General features: G+C 38.4%; 1 protein-coding gene across 4 annotated transcripts in view; it reads left to right on the forward strand.

Annotated features, from left to right (window-relative positions):
- Positions 1-17,971, forward strand: part of rgs7bpa (regulator of G protein signaling 7 binding protein a) — a 70,459-nt gene extending 52,488 nt beyond the window's left edge. For 2 of the 4 annotated variants that reach the window (XM_063043001.1, XM_063043003.1), the window contains exons 4-6: positions 8,947-9,094; positions 9,164-9,234; positions 14,262-17,509. In XM_063043001.1, the coding sequence (XP_062899071.1) occupies positions 8,947-9,094; positions 9,164-9,234; positions 14,262-14,353 (311 nt within the window). In that variant the 3' untranslated portion in view covers positions 14,354-17,509. Of the gene's footprint in view, positions 1-8,946; positions 9,095-9,163; positions 9,239-14,261; positions 17,510-17,689 lie in introns of those variants that run through there. The other 2 variants (XM_063043002.1, XM_063043004.1) reach the window with 2 other exon arrangements.
- The last annotated feature ends 712 nt before the right edge of the window (positions 17,972-18,683 follow it).

The following is an 18,683-nucleotide window of genomic DNA, read 5'->3' on the forward strand; positions in this document are numbered from 1 at the left end:
AGAGGCAAGACACCAGTGCAGTAGCACCCCACAATCATGATATTAAATTTAACAGAGGGAGCAGAGCTTGACAGTGACAGCTTACTAAACCTTCTTGTATCCCTTTAGTAGTAGCTGCTGTTATAGCTGCAAAAACAATCTTCTACCTCTAGCACTGGTAGCTTTTAGTCAGAAGCATCTCCATTTACTTGTCCTGTTTGACTTGTTTTCCCAAAGCATGCTGGATAACAATAATAGATTCCTTCCTGAAGGAGATTAATGACATTTGGAATGATAATATACACTAAATAGCAGGATTCCTGAACACAAGAGATTCTGCAGATGCTGGAAATCCAGAGTAAAACATACAAAATGCTGGAGGAACTCAGGTCAGGCAGCATCAATGGGGAGAAATAAAGAGCCAATGTTTTGGCCCAAGACCCTTCATCAATTCCTGATTACTTCTTAAAGATGCATCACCTTTAATGTTTAAGGCCTGCATTAGAATAGTGTAATGTATGGATCTATTTCTTTTAGAGCAATGACTCCCCTTAGTATGATGTATGATCTGTTGACTATGCATGCACATTGTTCTCTCTCTCCCTCGCTGCAAGGTGAATACACCAGTTAAAGCCATCTCCTGTGTGCGTGCTTTTATTTAATTGATATATAGTTGTGCACGGACGCAACAAATTGGCGATGGGTACAAACTTGAATGTTAGAGAATATCACCAACTGCATTGGCAGTTATGGGATGAAACAGCGAGAGTTAAACAGTATGGAAACCCATCACAGGCGCTAACAAAGTGACACATGAGTAACAGTGCTTAGTACACAGTGAAAGACACACACTAGCAAAGTTAAAGTAAAATTAACATGGCAACGACTTCATTCGGAAAAGTTGATGAAGGCTGGGAGTCATATACCAAGAGAGCTGAACTGTATTGTAAGGTGAAGGATATCTTCGAGCAAAAGGCGGCCCCCACGCTTCTTAACTTAATGGGTCCAAGAACGTACAGTCTCTTATGCAACCTAGTAACTCCTGAAAAGCCAGCAAGGAAGGTGTTCAACAAAATTGTGACAATTTTACAAAATCACTTGAGCCCTAAACTGCTAGTAATAACTGAGAGTTTTCAATTTTACGGAAGGAGACAGTCAAAGTATGAAAGCATTTCTGAATACATTGCAGAACTGCACAAACTTTCCCAGTACTGTGACTTCAGAGATGGACTTTCTGATGCATTAAGGGACAGGCATACATAATCGAAGTGCTCAAACAAGGCTACTGTCAGAAAGAGACCTAACCTTAGAACAGGCATTGACCATTGCAATATCATTAGAGACTGCAGCAAAGCATACAGGAGAACTACAGAAAAAGAGGTTCAAATGTGAAATGCACAAAATGTCCCTGAATGGTGCAAAAAGTGAAAAATGTTATCAATATGGCAAATCCTCCCATCATGCACTGTTGGTTCAAAAAAAAAACTTGCAGAAGGTGTCACAGACAAGGTCACAGAGAGAATGTGCAAGGCAGACAAAAAGCACAACCAATGAGAAAAACTGCACTGAGTGAAAAGCTTCAAACACAAAACTAAGCAAATGTATAAAGTGACTGAATGTGAAATGGAATCAGACAACACAAAGACTAACAAAGGTGAGCTGTCATGCCTAGAATTGCATAGCATTACTGAGGCAGATCACAGTCATATGGATCATAATAGATGTGCCTGGGGTAAAACTGAAAGTGGAGCTGGATACAGGGTCAGCCTTGTCTATAATTTCAGAGGCTGACTACAACAGCCTGTTTTCTACAATACCATTAGAGAAGACTACAGTGATGCTAAAGACCTACGCAGGCAAAAAAAATCTCTCCCAAAGGCAAACTAAAAGTGAATGTGACATATAGAGGCCAAACACAGTAGTTGTAGCTTTACGTGTTGAAAGGTGGAGGGCCAGCACTTTTTGGGTGTAAATGGTTGAGAAAAATCCCATCCTCATCACCAATTTGTTGTGTTTGTGCACAACTACATATCAACACCACAGATCTAGAGGCGCTACGAGAACGTTGTCATTGACAAGACACCTGCCTAATCCGATGCCACTCCACAGGTCCTGAGGCACTATCCTGAAAAAAACAGAGTGCCACCCAAAAGACTGAATCTTTAGAATGGGAAGTTAGTTATGGACTGTGATCATGAAAGCATGTTTATTTAAATATGGTTTGTGAAAGGGAAATTGAAGGTTTTGTACATATATAGTTTTATATTACATTAATCTAAAGGGGGAGGAAGTGTAATGTATGGATCTATTTGTTTTAGAGCAATGAACCTGTTAACACTACATATGCTCTGTTGTCTGTACATGCACATTGATCTGTTGTCTACGCCTGCACATTGTTCCCTCTCTCTCTCCCCCTCACTGCAGTGTGAATACACCAGTTAAAGCCATCTCCTGTGTGCATGGTTTTATTTAATTGATATGTAGTTGTACACAGACACAACAAATAGTTGTGTGTAAATCACAAACAATAGGTTTGCTCTTCTTGTTTTGACCTCCCCCATTTATTATACTATGTGTACTGCTCTTCTTGTGTGTGAAGTAGGAAGTACACAATTCAGCAGTAAGCCAATCTCCACTCAACTGAACATGGGAGTCAGGATATAACGTCCAAGCTCCGGGTGCTTTATTTGGGCAACACACACACATAAAATTGATTACCTTAAGTACTAAATGCAGAAATCTTATAATGATTAAGTCAGACATCCATAAGAAATTAGGAATATATGAAGCTAGACTTACAGTACATGTAAAATATTACACAAAATGGGCAATCAAAGTTTTATAGTATACAAGAAGATTAATATCATATAAGCATTCCTTATATTACCAAGGCTGGTTCAGCACTGTACCAATAACTAGGAATAAACTTTCACCTAATAGTAACACAAAATACTGTTCAGATAGCATGAACCAAAACCATGCTTACAGACAGTGATTTTGATGGTGCAAAGGAAAGACAACACAGGATTGTGTAAATGTGCTTCAGTCTGACTGAAAAACTCCTCACGTAGTCCAGCGGAATTTCAAATTTGAAGGCAGCAGCACTATCAGAATTAAAGCCGATAGTGCTATCAAATTAAAAGTCAGCAGGGCTATATTTCAAAATAAAAACCTGAACAAATGGTTACTGGAACAGGTCACAAAGATCCTACTTTTTCAGGAGAACAATTCAGACGCAGGTCCAAAGAACTTCTTTTTTGACCCTTGATTTGTCATCTTGAGTCCTATTTTGCGAACTTTTCTGTGAAAGTACATCCTTGATGCTCCACCAGTTCATGACAGTGGTGTATAGGCAATGTGGAGACATGATGCTTGCCAGGCAAAATAATGGGGTTCCTCTCGGAGTTGCTCAGATCTGCATGCTGTTTAACAAAACAAGAAGGAATCTGAGATGAAGATGTCCAGTTCTTTTCATTCTGCACTTTCCCAGGTGCCTGCAAAATTTGGTCTTTCTCTGTGCGTTCTTCTACCTGATCTCGCCATTACATCAGTTGCTCTGTTCATCGAGCATCATGTACACCTTGGAAGCATTCTCTAATTGCCTTTTGGATACACTTTAACTAAGCATATCTTGGAACAGAATTTAGTGGCTACATATTACAAATGTTTATGATAAGGAGTTCATGGATTGCAAAGCTTATTTCTCTTCCTCCATGTGGTGCTCTGAAGTGCAATCTAAAACCCTGGATGCCCACGGAGGATCAGGATGTAGGGCTGCAGCATGACTGTTGTCACTTCATTCATTACACTTCATTCATAACCACATATTGGTTATGTGTGAGATGTGATGATGAAGAACAGCATCTGAAACAAATCCCTTGCTCTTTCAAGGAAGTCTTTTGTACTCAATGGATTTTTACCTAAAGCTACGGCACTTTCACAATGGGTGAAGTTTGTTATGAATTGGGGCAATGTTTTGCTGGTCATCTTTAAGTAGAGGCTCATTCTGATCTGTAGGCTGGGAGACGTTGGTTTTATGGACTGACACTGGAGTCCTAATGTTTGTGTGCTTTAGAGGAGCCTTCTCATTCCAAGATGAGCTGTGACTGGGAAGAGTGAGGCTGGAGTCATTTCTTATTTCATCTCTACAGCAGACACAATCAGTGAAGAAAGAAAAAGGGGAGGGGGGAATATATGACTCCATTCTCCTCTTTATACTTTGAACCTTGAGAAATCCATTTCTCTTGCAAAGAATGTGGCAGCTTTTCATCAGTAGTACTAAACCCATGGCAGTGTCTGAATAAGCTAAGCCACGCAGCTTTGTTTGCTGAAAGCAGCTCCATTAACCTTCAGTTATCCTGATTTGAAATCTGACCAGCTTCTTCAAAAGTATGCTTTCAATTACCTACAATGCACAATAACATTCACTGAGCCTGTCCCAGGATATTCTTAAAGCTACAGCGGGAATGATCAGATGAACTGCTCTAAAGCACCTAACATAGTCTGAAGATTCCTTACTAAGCCATTTTGACAGCAAGTCCAATTCCTTGTCAGCAGTAAGATTCAGGTCTTTGATTGTATCAATAAAAGATGAACTGCAAACTCTTTGACTTTCTGGATGATCGTCAAAGTGTGATGGGCCAGTGCTCATAAGCTCTTTTCGTGCCAGACACTTCACCATATTCATCATGACTGAAGACACTGGATGGTGTACTAGTAAACTACCTGTATACTGAGGCACATTAAACCTTAGCTGCCAATCTTGGATCTTACTATCAAATCTTGGCATTGTTTTAACAGTAGGGGGATTTATTATTTGGTACTGGACAGGTAAGTAAGAGTTGTTTACTATATGTGAAAGATTAGGTACTTCTAAGCTTTGCTGTAAGCAACTTATTGGAGGGTGGCTATTGACTATAGTGTGCTGATTGCTGCCTTTTTCCAAAGGGTTAGGTGAAGTGTGAAGGTAAGTTGAATGGTGTGTTGTGACTTTTGATCCAGTGTTGTGTAGTAGGGAGACTCAGACTGCTGGCTAAGACATTTGACTTGGTCCCTGACATAATTGCTCACATGCTCATGTGTGCCCTTGTGGCTCATGGGTGTTTTTTTTTTAACTGTAAAACTCCTCACCCACTTGCTCTGCTGCTGCCTTCAAAATTTCTGTCTTGGCAATAGCAGCTGAAGCTTCTTTCTGAAGATGCAGCGTTTCCAAGTTAGTCTGTAGCTGAGCTTTGTCTGTTGTAATGGCAAACTTCCTCTCTGCAAATGCAGCATGTGCCCATGCAGCCCCTGCCTTTGCTCCGGCTCATGCTGCGGCAGCACCAACTGATTATGTGCACAATCACAATGAACTATGATGAGAACTTGTCCGTCATTCTGTCAGGCGAGCTTTGTCTTTCCTGTGGAGTTGTGTGTTTTGAGTAGCTCTCATTCATAATGCTTGTTATTCACTGCCATTGACTATTCGGATGCTGTTTGGCCAACTGCATTCACGACTTTTTACTGTACCCCTGTGTATGAAGTAGGAAGTGCAGCAGTAAGTCAAACTGAACACAGAAGTCAGCATGTAGTGTCCAAGCTCCAGGTGCTTATTTGGGCAGCACACTCGCATATCATTAAGTAAAAATAAAACTGAGAAAAAAAACAGAAAATAACTGTAAGTAGTCAATATAGAAAACTAATAATTCAAGTCATATATTCATAAGAAACTAGGAATACATGAAGCTAGACTTGAATGTAAACTATTACACAATATGAGTAAACAAAATTTTAAAATATACGAAAAGATTAATATCATGTAAACACTCCTGAAATTACCAAGCCCAGTCAAACACTATGCTGATAACCAGGAATAAACTTTCATATAATATTAACACAAAATATTGCTCAGATAGCATTCTCCTTTATGAATTAAAACAACACTTACAGACAATGATTTTGATGGTCCAAATGAAGGAAAGACAACACAGGATTGTGTAAATGCCCTTCAGTCTGACTGAAAAGCTGCCAAAACAAAATGGCAGCCCTCTTCACATGATCCAACTGAATTTCAAATTTAAAGGTGGCAACCCTATCAGAATTAGTCGGCAGCACTATCAAATAAAAGATAGCAGGGCTATAGTTCAAAATAAAAGCCTGAACACTACGCTTTTTGTTTTGTGTATTATCTTCTGGCAAAGACACAATATTGACTTGGGTCAATGTCACATTAGGTTTCATTGGTTCAATTTTGTTTGATAACAGCAAAATGCCAAATTCAGTAAAAGAAATGAGTCAATCATCCGGTCTCTAACTAGAAATGAAAATCATGGTAGTGGAAATATACAGTAACACACACAGAATGCTGGAGGAACTCAGCAGGTTAGGCAGCATCTATGGAAGGAAACGTGGGCACGTGGCCAAGTGGTTAAGGCATTGGACTAGCCTTAGGTTGTGAGTTTGAGCCCCAGCCGAGGCAACATGTGTTGTGTCCTTGAGCAAGGCACTTAATCACACATTGCTCTGCGATGACACTGGTGCCAAGCCGTGTGGGTCCTAATGCCCTTCCCTTGGACAACATTGGTGTCATGGAGAGGGGAGACTTTCAGCATGGGCAACTGCTGGTCTTCCATACAACCTTGCCCAGGCCTGCGCCTTGGAGAGGGAAGACTTTCCAGGCGCAGATCCATGGTCTCGCAAGACTAACGGATGCCTTAATGGAGAGAAATGATCAGTCGATGTTTTGGGCTGAGACTCTTCATCAGGACTCAAGATATATGCCAATACCTTTTTCATCACTGATATCTACATAATTGCATTATTAAGTTAATAAGCGGAATGAAATTATTAATTTTTCAAGATTTTTTTCTGATTCCTCGTTGGTTCTGAAAATCATACAATAAAATCCTACCAGTTTTGGTGGAATAATTCCTATTTTAATTTTTTAGTAAAGCCTTTCCCAAAGCAGCTGTCGAAGTATAGATCTGCCATCAACATCTGGAAGAGTTGGGATTGCCTGGATCCTCCAAGCAAATGCAGTAATATGCTTTAATACTTTCACAAAGCAATTTAGAATGTATTCATTTATTTTGTCACATATTGTGCTGTGCTGAAATCTTGAAATTCTGGATTATCAAGCATGAAAGTTTCTCAACAGAAGCATAACATGGAGATGTGAGCATAATTTAAATAGCTGCAAAACACTCATTGCTTTTGTAGCCATGAAATGTGCTCCCACTTAGCAAATCCTGTGCCAAAAGTGGAGACTTCAACTTTGGAACTTGAGCATAAGTGTCCTACGGTTTAAAATAAAACAATTTTGCTGGAAACTTTAGTAAGAGAGTTCAATTAAAATTAGGTTTCAAAAGTTGATGGTGTATCATTTATCTGATGAGGATATTGGTTAGGTCGTAGAATATTAAAAACAGTTATGTATTTGAGTGAAATTGATATAATTATACATAGATTTGTGTTGGGTCCTCAACTAATCACTGCATAGGATTTTATTGACAAGTTATACAATAGAGAGAGATGTGCCAAGAGAGCAAAGTAGTAAAACAAAGAGGTCAATGACACAAAAATAGATAATACAGTAAGTAATATGGATGGGGACATAGAATTATGAAGATATATTGGATATTGTTGAATTGAGTAGGTACTCAAAATAATGGCAGGTGACTTTGCACACCATGAAGAGTAACGTTATTCATTTGGTGCCTGTGTAAGATTTCAATGACAAAAACGTAAGGACATAATACTCCAGGATGTTACTTGGGCTCTGAGTGTTACATTATGAGTAAAAGGTACATGTTAGAATTGTACTCTCTGAAACAAAGGAGATTAATGGTTTTATTGATATGGGGTTCTATGACTTTGATTGGATAGTTAGAGAAAATACATTTTTTGGTGGAAAGTCAAGGACTAGAGGCCAGACAATCCTGAAATACATTGTCAAGAAGAATGGAGAATGGTAAATAGGTGGAGACAACTCACAACCTTCAATGATTTGAAAATTGGAGTGGGATTTTTGGGGACTTAGATGGTCAAGAAGTCAAGGTCTGGGCCTTGAGGGTTAGGATGCTGTGAGGTGGGTTGGTCTAGTATTTGGTGGGAAGCAAGTTGAAGGATCAAAGTCATGTATGAGATAATTTTTCTGCCTTTTTTGGTGAAAGGCTGGAGTATTGTCAGCAAGCCAGCATCTACTGTCTATTCTAGTTCAGTGCCGCAGTAAAAGTAAAACCAGAGACAGGCCAGTCAGGAGAGAAATTAAAAAACATTGCTTCACAGAAGAAGTAGTAAAAATGAACTCTTTCCCTCAAAAAGCAGTGCAGGCTGCCTTAGAGAGCAAGTTTAATTTTGAATCTAATAAATAATCATATCAGGGGCTTAAATACCCTACTTCTGTTCTTGTACGAGCACACTGAAGACAATTAATATGGGTGGGTAAATGTTCTTTATCAAAAGAAATAATAATTCTAAAGTATGATGCAGAGGCTCTCCCAGATTTTCTTACAAGATTCTGACTAACCAGTTTTACATGATCTAATTTGTATTTTTCCTTGTTTTCTCTGTTTTGTGGGAACATATACAGTATAGCAAGGAACGCACTCAAAATGCTGGAGGAACTCAGCAGGACAGGCAGCCTCTATGGAGAAGAGTATTATCAACATTTCAGGCTGAAATATCGACAATAGTTATTTCCATGGATGCTGCCTGGTCTGCTGAGTTCCTCCAGCATTTTGTGTGCCTTGCTTGGATTTCCAGCATCTGCAGATTTTCTCTTGCTTGTTTCAGTATAGCAAGGAATAGTCTTGTTTATTGAACTTAATTGGATTCTACTACAATACCTGAGACATTGCTTTAGTAATTTAGGTAAAAAAAAAATGTTGTTATTGAGCCATTATTTAATAGGGACTTCATAAACAATAACATTTCAAATATGGTAGATGGTGATCACTGCTGTATTTTCCCTTTCTTTTACTTTTAAAGAAAAGGACTCCTTGGTGGTTCCCAAAGTAATAGACAGTAGAAAGGAAGAGAGTTCCCAAGCTCCAATTTTAGAAGATACACCATCATCTCCTCTCCAAGATCAACCGTATTCGTGGCATGTTTCCACAGATATAGAAAATACTGAAAGGTTAGTAAACATTTTAATTCTAAACTGTGTTCTATTTACTTTCTCATTTAATGATCTTTTTTTTTACAGAGACATACGAGAAATGAAAAATCTTCTAAGCAAACTCAGGGAGACTATGCCTTTACCATTGAAGAACCAAGGTAAGTATCATTCTGCTTGCCATACTTCAAGATAGTTTTTTTTTTAATATGTCATTCAAACTATTAGTTTCATGATGGCTTGATGCATACCATTGCAATCCTTGGTAGAAAGCAAAAGTGTAAACTGGGAGGAAAAAAGCAGATGGTCAGTTTTAACTAATATTGGAATAACTTGATCTGCTAACTTTAAATATCAGCCATAGTGAAGAAGCTAGCTCACAACCAAAGTGGAGCAAAATGAACCATTTCACTTCACCTAAATTTTTTCTCACTTTATGCGAAAAGTGAAAAGTATCAAATACTGGTCTTAAGGTGTTATACTTAAATGCATGCAGCATAAGGAATAAGGTGGATGATCTTGTCGTACAGCTACAGATTGGCAGGTATGATATTGTGGCCATCACTGAGACCTGGCTAAAGGATGCATGTCTCTGGGAGCTGAACGTCCAAGATACACGGTGTATCGGAACGATAGGAAGGTAGGCAGAGGGGGAGGAGTGGCTTTATTGGTAAGAAATGATATTAAATCATAAGAAAGAGGTGATATAGGATTGGAAGGTGCAGAATCTTTATGGGTTGAGCTAAGAAATAGCAGGGGTAAAAGGACCCTGATGGCAGTTATTTATAGGCCTCCAAACAGCTGCAGAGATGTGGACTACAAATTACAACTGGAAATAGAAAAGGCTTGTCAGAAGGGCAGTGTTATGATAATTGTGGGGGATGTTAACATGCGAGTGGATTGGGAAAATCAGGTTGGTACTGGATCTCAAGAGAGAGAATTTGTAGAATGTCTGCGAGATTGCTTTTTAGAACAGCTTGTTGTTGAGCCCACGAGGGGATCGGCTGTACTGGATTGGGTATTGTGTAATGAACCAGAGGTGATTAGAGAGATTGAGGTGAAGGAACCCTTCGGAGGCAGTGATCATAACATGATTGAGTTCACTGTGAAATTTGAAAAAGAGAAGCTGAAATCTGATGTGTCGGTATTTCAGTGGAGTAAAGGAAATTACAGTGGCATGAGACAGGAACTGGTCAAAGTTGACTGGAAAGGGACACTGGCGGGTAAGACAGCAGAGCAGCAGTGGTTGGAGTTTATGTGAGAAGTGAGGAAGGTGCAAGACAGGTATATTCCAAAAAAGAAGAAATTTTCGAGTGGAAAAAGGATGCAACTGTGGTTGACATGAGAAGTCAAAGCCAAAATTAAAGCAAAGGAGAGGGCATACAAGGAAGCAAAAATTAGTGGGAAGACAGAGGATTGGGAAGTTTTTAAAACCTTACAAAAGGAAACCAAGAAGGTCATTAAGAGGGAGAAGATTAACTATGAAAGGAAGCTAGCAAATAATATCAAAGAGGATACTAAAAGCTTTTTCAAGTATATAAAGAGTAAAAGACAGGTGAGAGTAGATATAGGACCGATAGAAAATGATGCTGGAGAAATTGTAATTGGAGATAAGGAGATGGCAGAGGAACTGAATGAGTATTTTGCATCAGTCTTCACTGAGGAAGACATCAGCAGTATACCGGACACTCAAGGGTGGCAGGGAAGAGAAGTGTGCGCAGTCACAATTACGACAGAGGAAGTACTCAGGAAGCTGAATAGTCTAAAGGTAGATAAATCTCCCGGACCAGATGGAATGCACCCGCGTGTTCTAAAGGAAGTAGCTGTGGAGATTGCGGAGGCATTAGCGATGATCTTTCAAAAGTCGATAGATTCTGGCATGGTTCCGGAGGACTGGAAGATTGCAAATGTCACTCCGCTATTTAAGAAGGGGGCAAGGAAGCAAAAAGGAAATTATAGACCTGTTAGCTTGACATTGGTGGTTGGGAAGTTGTTGGAGTCGATTGTGAAGGATGAGGTTACAGAGTACCTGGAGGCATATGGGAAGATAGGCAGAACTCAGCATGGATTCCTTAAAGGAAAATCCTGCCTGACAAACCTATTACAATTTTTTGAGGAAATTACCAGTAGGCTAGACAAGGGAGATGCAGTGGATGTTGTATATTTAGATTTTCAGAAGGCCTTTGACAAGGTGCCACACATGAGGCTACTTAACAAGATAAGAGCCCATGGAATTATGGGAAAGTTACATACGTGGATAGAGCGTTGGCTGATTGGCAGGAATCAGAGAGTGGGAATAAAGGGATCCTATTCTGGTTGGCTGCCGGTAACCAGTGGTGTTCCACAGGGGTCCTTGTTGGGGCCACTTCTTTTTACATTGTACATCAACGATTTGGATTATGGAATAGATGGCTTTGTGGCTAAGTTTGCTGATGATACAAAGATAGGTGGAGGGGCCGGTAGTGCTGAGGAAATGGAGAGTCTGCAGAGAGACTTGGATAGATTGGAAGAATGGGCAGAGAAGTGGCAAATGAAGTACAATGTTGAAAAGTGTATGGTTATACACTCTGGCAGAAAAAATAAACGGGCAGACTATTATCTAAATGGGGAAAGAATTCAAAGTTCGGAGATGCAACGGGACTCGGGAGTCCTCGTACAGGATACCCTTAAAGTTAACCTCCAGGTTGAGTCAGTAGTAAAGAAGGCGAATGCAATGTTGGCATTCATTTCTAGAGGAATAGACTATAAGAGCAGGGATGTGATGTTGAGGCTCTATAAGGCGCTGGTGAGACCTCACTTGGAGTACTGTGGGCAGTTTTGGTCTCCTTATTTAAGAAAGGATATGCTGACGTTGGAGAGGGTACAGAGAAGATTCACTAGAATGATTCCGGGAATGAGAGGGTTAACATATGAGGAACGTTTGTCCGCTCTTGGACTGTATTCCTTGGAGTTTAGAAGAATGAGGGGAGACCTCATAGAAACATTTCGAATGTTGAAAGGCATGGACAGAGTGGATGCGACAAAGTTGTTTCCCATGATGGGGGAGTCTAGTACGAGAGGGCATGACTTAAGGATTGAAGGGCGCCCAATCAGAGCAGAAATGCGAAGAAATTTTTTTAGTCAGAGGGTGGTGAATCTCTGGAATTTGTTGCCACAGGCAGCAGTGGAGGCCAAGTCATTGGGTGTATTTAAGGCAGAGATTGATAGGTATCTGAATAGCCAGGGCATCAAAGGTTATGGTGAGAAGGCGGGGGAGTGGGACTAAATGGGAGAATGGATCAGCTCATGATAAAATGGCGGAGCAGACTCGATGGGCCGAATGGCCGACTTCTGCTCCTTTGTCTTATGGTCTTATGGTCTTTATTTAGAGAGGACACAAAAGTAAAATTCCACTCCAAACTTTGCATTTCTGTATTGGTACTGTTGCTTTTCATCAAAACTGGAATTGTGAATACAGAGTATCTATGTTACTTTTCTTATGTATCTTCTGTATCATATTGCCATGACAGTTTTTTTGGCCAACTTATTACTACAATACCAAAGGAAAATTATGTATGGCACATAGTATTTAGTAAATATTCTACAATATTTCTCTGTATGATCATCACATAAGTTAAATGCATAGAGTAAAATAAGAATTAATTGTTGGAAAATTCATCCAACATGCACCAGATTTTTCTATATGTACTTCTAGCAGGTGAAGTACTCTGAGAATGTTGAATTATAAGTTTAACTTAAACTGGCGGCTTAACTTGATAACAATCAGAAAGGCTGTTCACTTAACGATCATCATCATTATGTGCGGTATCTTGTGGACATGGCTGATCATGGTCTTCTAGCTGTCTTTAATCAGAGAGTTTCTAATAAGCTCTTCAGAACTTTTGCCTGTCCATCCCTTGCTGTAACTCATAAATGTCATGCACTGTCAACCACAACTTTTTCTACCATCAGTTTTTCCCGTCACTGGTTCGAGCTTCTCTTTCCTCAGTACATATCCCAGAAAGTCCCAGCAGCCATTTCCTGATTGATGATGTTCGGTCTTTTCTTATTTCAGCTTTTCTCAACACCTCCTTTGTTACTCTGTCCTTTCATGATGTCTTCATCATTCTTCTCAGAAACCACATTTTCTGCAGCTTTGAATCTTCCCTCATTCGGCTTTAAAGTTGTCCAACATTCACTTCCATCTGTGAGTGTGGAATGAATGTAACACTGCAACACTCTAAGTTTTTTAAACACAGAAATTATGCTATTCTTTAATATCTTGCTCAAATGCTCAAATGTGCATTTAGGAATCCCAATCCTTCTACTAATTTCAACATCTGCCCGACTGTCAGATGTTATCATGCTCTCTAAGTAATTGAACTTCCATGTTTGTTTAATTGTTTTATTGCCCACTTGCAGTTTGCATTTCTGTATTTTTAACTTTAACTTCCTGTCCTATCATTGCCTTCATGCATACAAATATATAAAGCATCATAAGGCAACTTTTCCTTAAGACACCAAACAAATGCATGCATTGTTGTTGCAGTTTTCAGTGATTTCTTCTGTTTATGTTATGGTGAGTTAATCCCATATTTATTTTCCCTATTATTTTAATTACAGAAGTCTTGAAATAGAGTAACTGATTTCCCACTTGCTTGGCTCTAGATTAATATGCATCCATTGTAATCTTTCCTATTACTACTCCATTGATTAGTATGTTTGGCCTGTCTTTTTATTAAATTAATGCATTCTACCTCCAAAACTTTATTTTATTCTCATTGGCTCATTCTTTGCTACTACTCTAGATTCCTAATTCTTCCGCTCTACTGGATATTTGTACAATGGCTTGATTTATTTTATACTTACACTGTATTTGTCTTGCTTTGTCCATTTGACTTCTTGCCCACCACAACTTCAAAATGAATGAAGTTTAATAAAGTGCAAATGCCCTCCTGATTTTACTTTTTGTCAGCTAACAAGTACAGGGTAGTCCTAACTGACTTGTACATTTCTGATCCAGATGGTAAGTGATTTTCCATAGTTAGTTTGCATTTATCAACAAGTTTACAAACCTGTTTATAAAGTGTGGTCTTGAACACACTAAGATGATAAATAATTTAGAATCTATCATATGTTTTAATCTGTACTTGCCTGAGGATAAAATTAATAACTGGATTTAAACTTGAGTTACATATTTTCTGTACAGATGATAGCAGTCTCCTCAATCTGACTCCATATCCACTAGTGAGAAGGAGGAAACGGAGATTCTTTGGACTTTGCTGTCTTGTATCAAGCTAGAATATGGAAAGAAAATGAAGGAAAAAAATAAATGTTAGTATTAATTCTTCGGAATAAATGCTTCTGGTGAGAAGATATTTCCCCCTTGGTTATTTTTATGTATCTCTTTTCATCTCCAAATATTTTTGAACATTATTACAAGTATTCACAAAGTCTCTGCTAATGGTTTGCCTGGATATATGTCATAAATTTGATTTTCATATGCTGAACTCTTAAAAGATGATTTTTCATGAATAAAAATGAAATGTACATGATTTTGTAGCTTGATGAGGACATGTGAGTACATTATGTAAAGGTCATAGCCTATTTAAAATAAAATGGTACAAATATTTCCTTAACAGATTCCTTAACTCTTGGAATGAAGAGTCCTAAAGCAGATTTGAAAAAAAAGAAACTTGTGTTTAAATGGAGTAATGCGATAGGTTGCTTACCCAAGCTGTATCTATTAATTAATTCCTTACTGCTTGAATCTTCATGGCAATTAGTGCAATAGATCCCCTATAATTCACATTAATGGAAGCGATCCATCTCTGGATTGTGACAATTGGCAGATATTTGATGGACTCCAGAGTTGAACAAGTCAAGATGCAGGATGATTTGAATCTAAGTTCATATCACAGATAAAATTCAGTCTGAAAAAATGTGTAGCACGTCACGTGGGGACAAAGAATCCAAGAATAAACATTTTGCAAAATTTAAAGAAACACCTGACAAAGTAGAATGCTGACAGGGGATGGGTGGGGGCAGATTGGGGTTGTGGTTTTGGAGGTAAGCAATGCTTGATAATCATGAGATTAGCAACTCACAACTGTACCAAAAGTTTTGAATCAATATAGTGAATTAATACTTCCATGATATAAATTATTGATGTAGTAACAGTACAAAAAAAAGATACTGCACAAAATTTAAAGAAACATATGGGGGGCAACTTGCATGAAAGAATGAGAGTTTGAATGAACATATAACACATAGTCAGTTTTAAAACGATAAGAGATGATTTACTTGACTACCATTTATAATTCCACCATAGCTAGGCAAACCCAAACTATTTCAAGTTTTTGTTTTAAAAAACTTGAATTAGAGACTCTGCTGAAGAGAGATACATTCACTTGGAAGCAGGGTGGTCTGTCTGTGGGACAAGCTTCCTGGAAAAACAAGGAAAACAAACGGTGTTAATTTATTCAATTGAGGTTAAGTATGATGTTTTCCCGAACACAACACCATTCAACCAGTTTGAGATACAACATATGGTAAGTGCAGAATGCTTGAGAGTGATCTTGGACCAATTGTGCAAAACCTTTCAACCACTGAGGTTTCTCTCACTTCATGTATGGTTCTGTTTGTCATTAGAGATTGACAGTCGTGCTTAGTGAACAATTAGAGTATATGATTACCAAGGCTGTAGAAGGAAACATGGAAGAATTTGTGTGTTTTGTTTGTCTGATATTATTTGTGTTTCTGTGTTTTTGAAGGATATTATTTGTATTTCAATTTGAAAATCCAGAAATCTTGGAATATAGAACAATTCAGCAAAGGAACAGGCCCTTGATTCCTATGTATCTGTGGTGATCGTTATGTTAATCTAATCTCATCTGTTAGCATGTGATCTGTTCCCCTCCATTCCCTGTTTGTTCATGTGTCATCCTAAATGCCCTTAAACATTGCTATAGTATCAGCTTTCACACCTGTCGCACCAATGCACTCCAGGCACCTACCATTCTCTGTGTAAAAGAAAACTTCCCTCACCCATCTCACTTTAAACCTATTCCCTCTAGTTTTTGACATTGTCTTTGTGGGGGAGGAAACACTTTATATACCTGCCTCTGTCTCTCAAAATTTTATATACTTCCAGTAGGTCAGCCCCTCGGCCAATGTTGCTCCAGAGAAAACAATCCACGTATCCACGTTTGTCCACAAATCTCTCTTATGGCCCATACTCTCTAATCCAGACAACATTGTGCTAAACTACTTCTGCGTCTCTCAAAAGCTTCCACATCTTCCTATGATATGGCAACCAGAACACAGTACTCCAAATGTTTTCTAAATAAAGATTTATACAATTACAACATGACTTCCCAACAAGTATCCTCAATGTGTTACGATTAGTATATAGTTGAATATACCTTAGATATGGAACAAAGAAGCAAACACCACCAATAATACAAATCAAATTCAGCAGGCAGTTTCCAACTTTGCCACATGAATGCCGAAATGATGATGCAGATTGTCCTGTCATTTAAACAAAAGTCAGTCAGGCTCATGAGGTCATTTCCCAGTGGATGAAGCTAAAAGTCATCCCTTTAATCTGTCTTGAGGCAAGAAGTCAATTTTAACCAGTGAAGATGGATTTATTTAGGAATACTTGTGCTATCTGGTGAAAGTTATTTTTCACACAAATCTAGCAAATCTGGAAAATCATTATTTGGAATGCACAATACTGACATTCTCCAATGCTAAATCTTATAATTTTTGAGAACGGTTCAACAAAACTGTTGAATATACTCAACAAGTCAGCAGCAACTTTGAACAGAAGCAAAATCAATATTGCAAAACCTATTACAGATACTTTTTTTATTTTACTTTCGTATCATAAGTAATTTTAGCACATGTACATATTTTAAACAAAGGCTTAATTTTCAGCTATGTAATAGATGTCACTCTCAGCACTAGAAATTCAGAATTCAGTATCATGCTGTGTGTTTCTTTAATTTTGTTTAAATGAAAAGAATGACTCAAATGTGCAATATATCAAAATATAAAGTGTATCTATAACTATGTATACAATTACCTTGTAGCAATCATGACATTTTGTTAACAATAGAAAATAAAAGCATGATACTTACATATGAAGATTTGTGTAACGTTTGATGTTCTTAGCTATGCCAGAGATAATTCTGTCTAATACAAACACATTTCACATTAATTAAATAATTATTATGTTAAACCCTAGTGTTGACATTTTGATGGACTATTGTTACTGATGAAAATTGGATCTTTTGCATGATTAAAATAATGTGCATTCTTCAGAAAGAAGGCAGCATTACCAAATCAGGGGTAGGGGGTTGCTCCTAACAGAAAATGAACAGAGGGATTAAAAGTATGAAACCCGTATTTATCCCTGCCAGTCTGTGGCAACATTTACTCTCTATGCCAATAAAAAATTCTAATCACTTTTATCAATGTCCTATTATTCTTTCATCCTTTTATCTATTTCCAGTACCAGCACATAATTTCTTTAACAACCACCAACATCACAGATAGTACAAATCCAGCAAAGTTAATTGCATCTTTAGAAGGTCAGAAATTATTTATCACTGATCAACTTGATAATTACAGAGGCACAAGGGACTACAGAAGCTGGAATCTGGAGCAAGAAACAAATGGCCTGTCGAAGGGTCTCGGCCCGAAACGTCGACTGTACCTCTTCCTAGAGATGCTGCCTGGCCTGCTGCGTTCACCAGCAACTTTGATGTGTGTTGCTTGAATTTCCAGCACCTGCAGAATTCATCGTGTTTGGCTTGAGATACTCGATGAATTCAGCAGTATCTACGGAGGCAAAGCGATGGTCAATGTTCTGGGTTGGAACCTTGCAGAACTCAATCAGGAGGATAAGTACAAACTTCTATGGCTCTCCACCATCTAAACTTTAATCCAGCCAGACCTTCAGTGGTGGGCCCTGCAGGGGGCAGCAATACCTTGCACAATGTAATACTGTACATGGGAAGTCAGAAATAGCCCTGTCAGTCAGAATCAGAGTTAGGTTTAATATGGCCTGCGTATGTCGAGAAATTTGTTGTCTTTGTGGCAGAGGTACAACACAATACATAATAATAGAGAAAATGTGTATTACGGTTATATACATATTAAAGTGTTCAATAAGTAGTGCAAAAATAGAAATTAAAAAGTAGTGAAGCAGTGTTCATGGGTACGATGTCCTTTTTGAGGCATTACTCTTCGAAGATGTCCAATGAACAGCTTAAAAAAAACCTGTATAATCTGACCCAATCCCTGACATAGATCCAGCTGTCAAACCTCTCTGAAGTTCTCACTGTCTCAGAAACACATAAAACATTAAAGTCCAAAAATACTTAATCATTTTAAAACTTGAACAAAAGTAAAAGCCAAAACACAAACACTTTTTAAACAATCGGTAGTATTTCACTAAATAAAATGCACACTCAGTGGCCACTTTATTATTAGATACCTCCTGTATTAGATACCCCAAGTGGCACTGAGTGTGTGTTCATGGTCCATGTACCATGATGTAGCCCATCCACTTGACAGGGTTTAAGATGGCGCTAGTGAGCACAGCGACACTTTGCTGGCAGCA

Source organism: Mobula hypostoma, chromosome 3 (assembly GCF_963921235.1).
Source record: "Mobula hypostoma chromosome 3, sMobHyp1.1, whole genome shotgun sequence".
NCBI lineage: Eukaryota > Metazoa > Chordata > Chondrichthyes > Myliobatiformes > Myliobatidae > Mobula > Mobula hypostoma.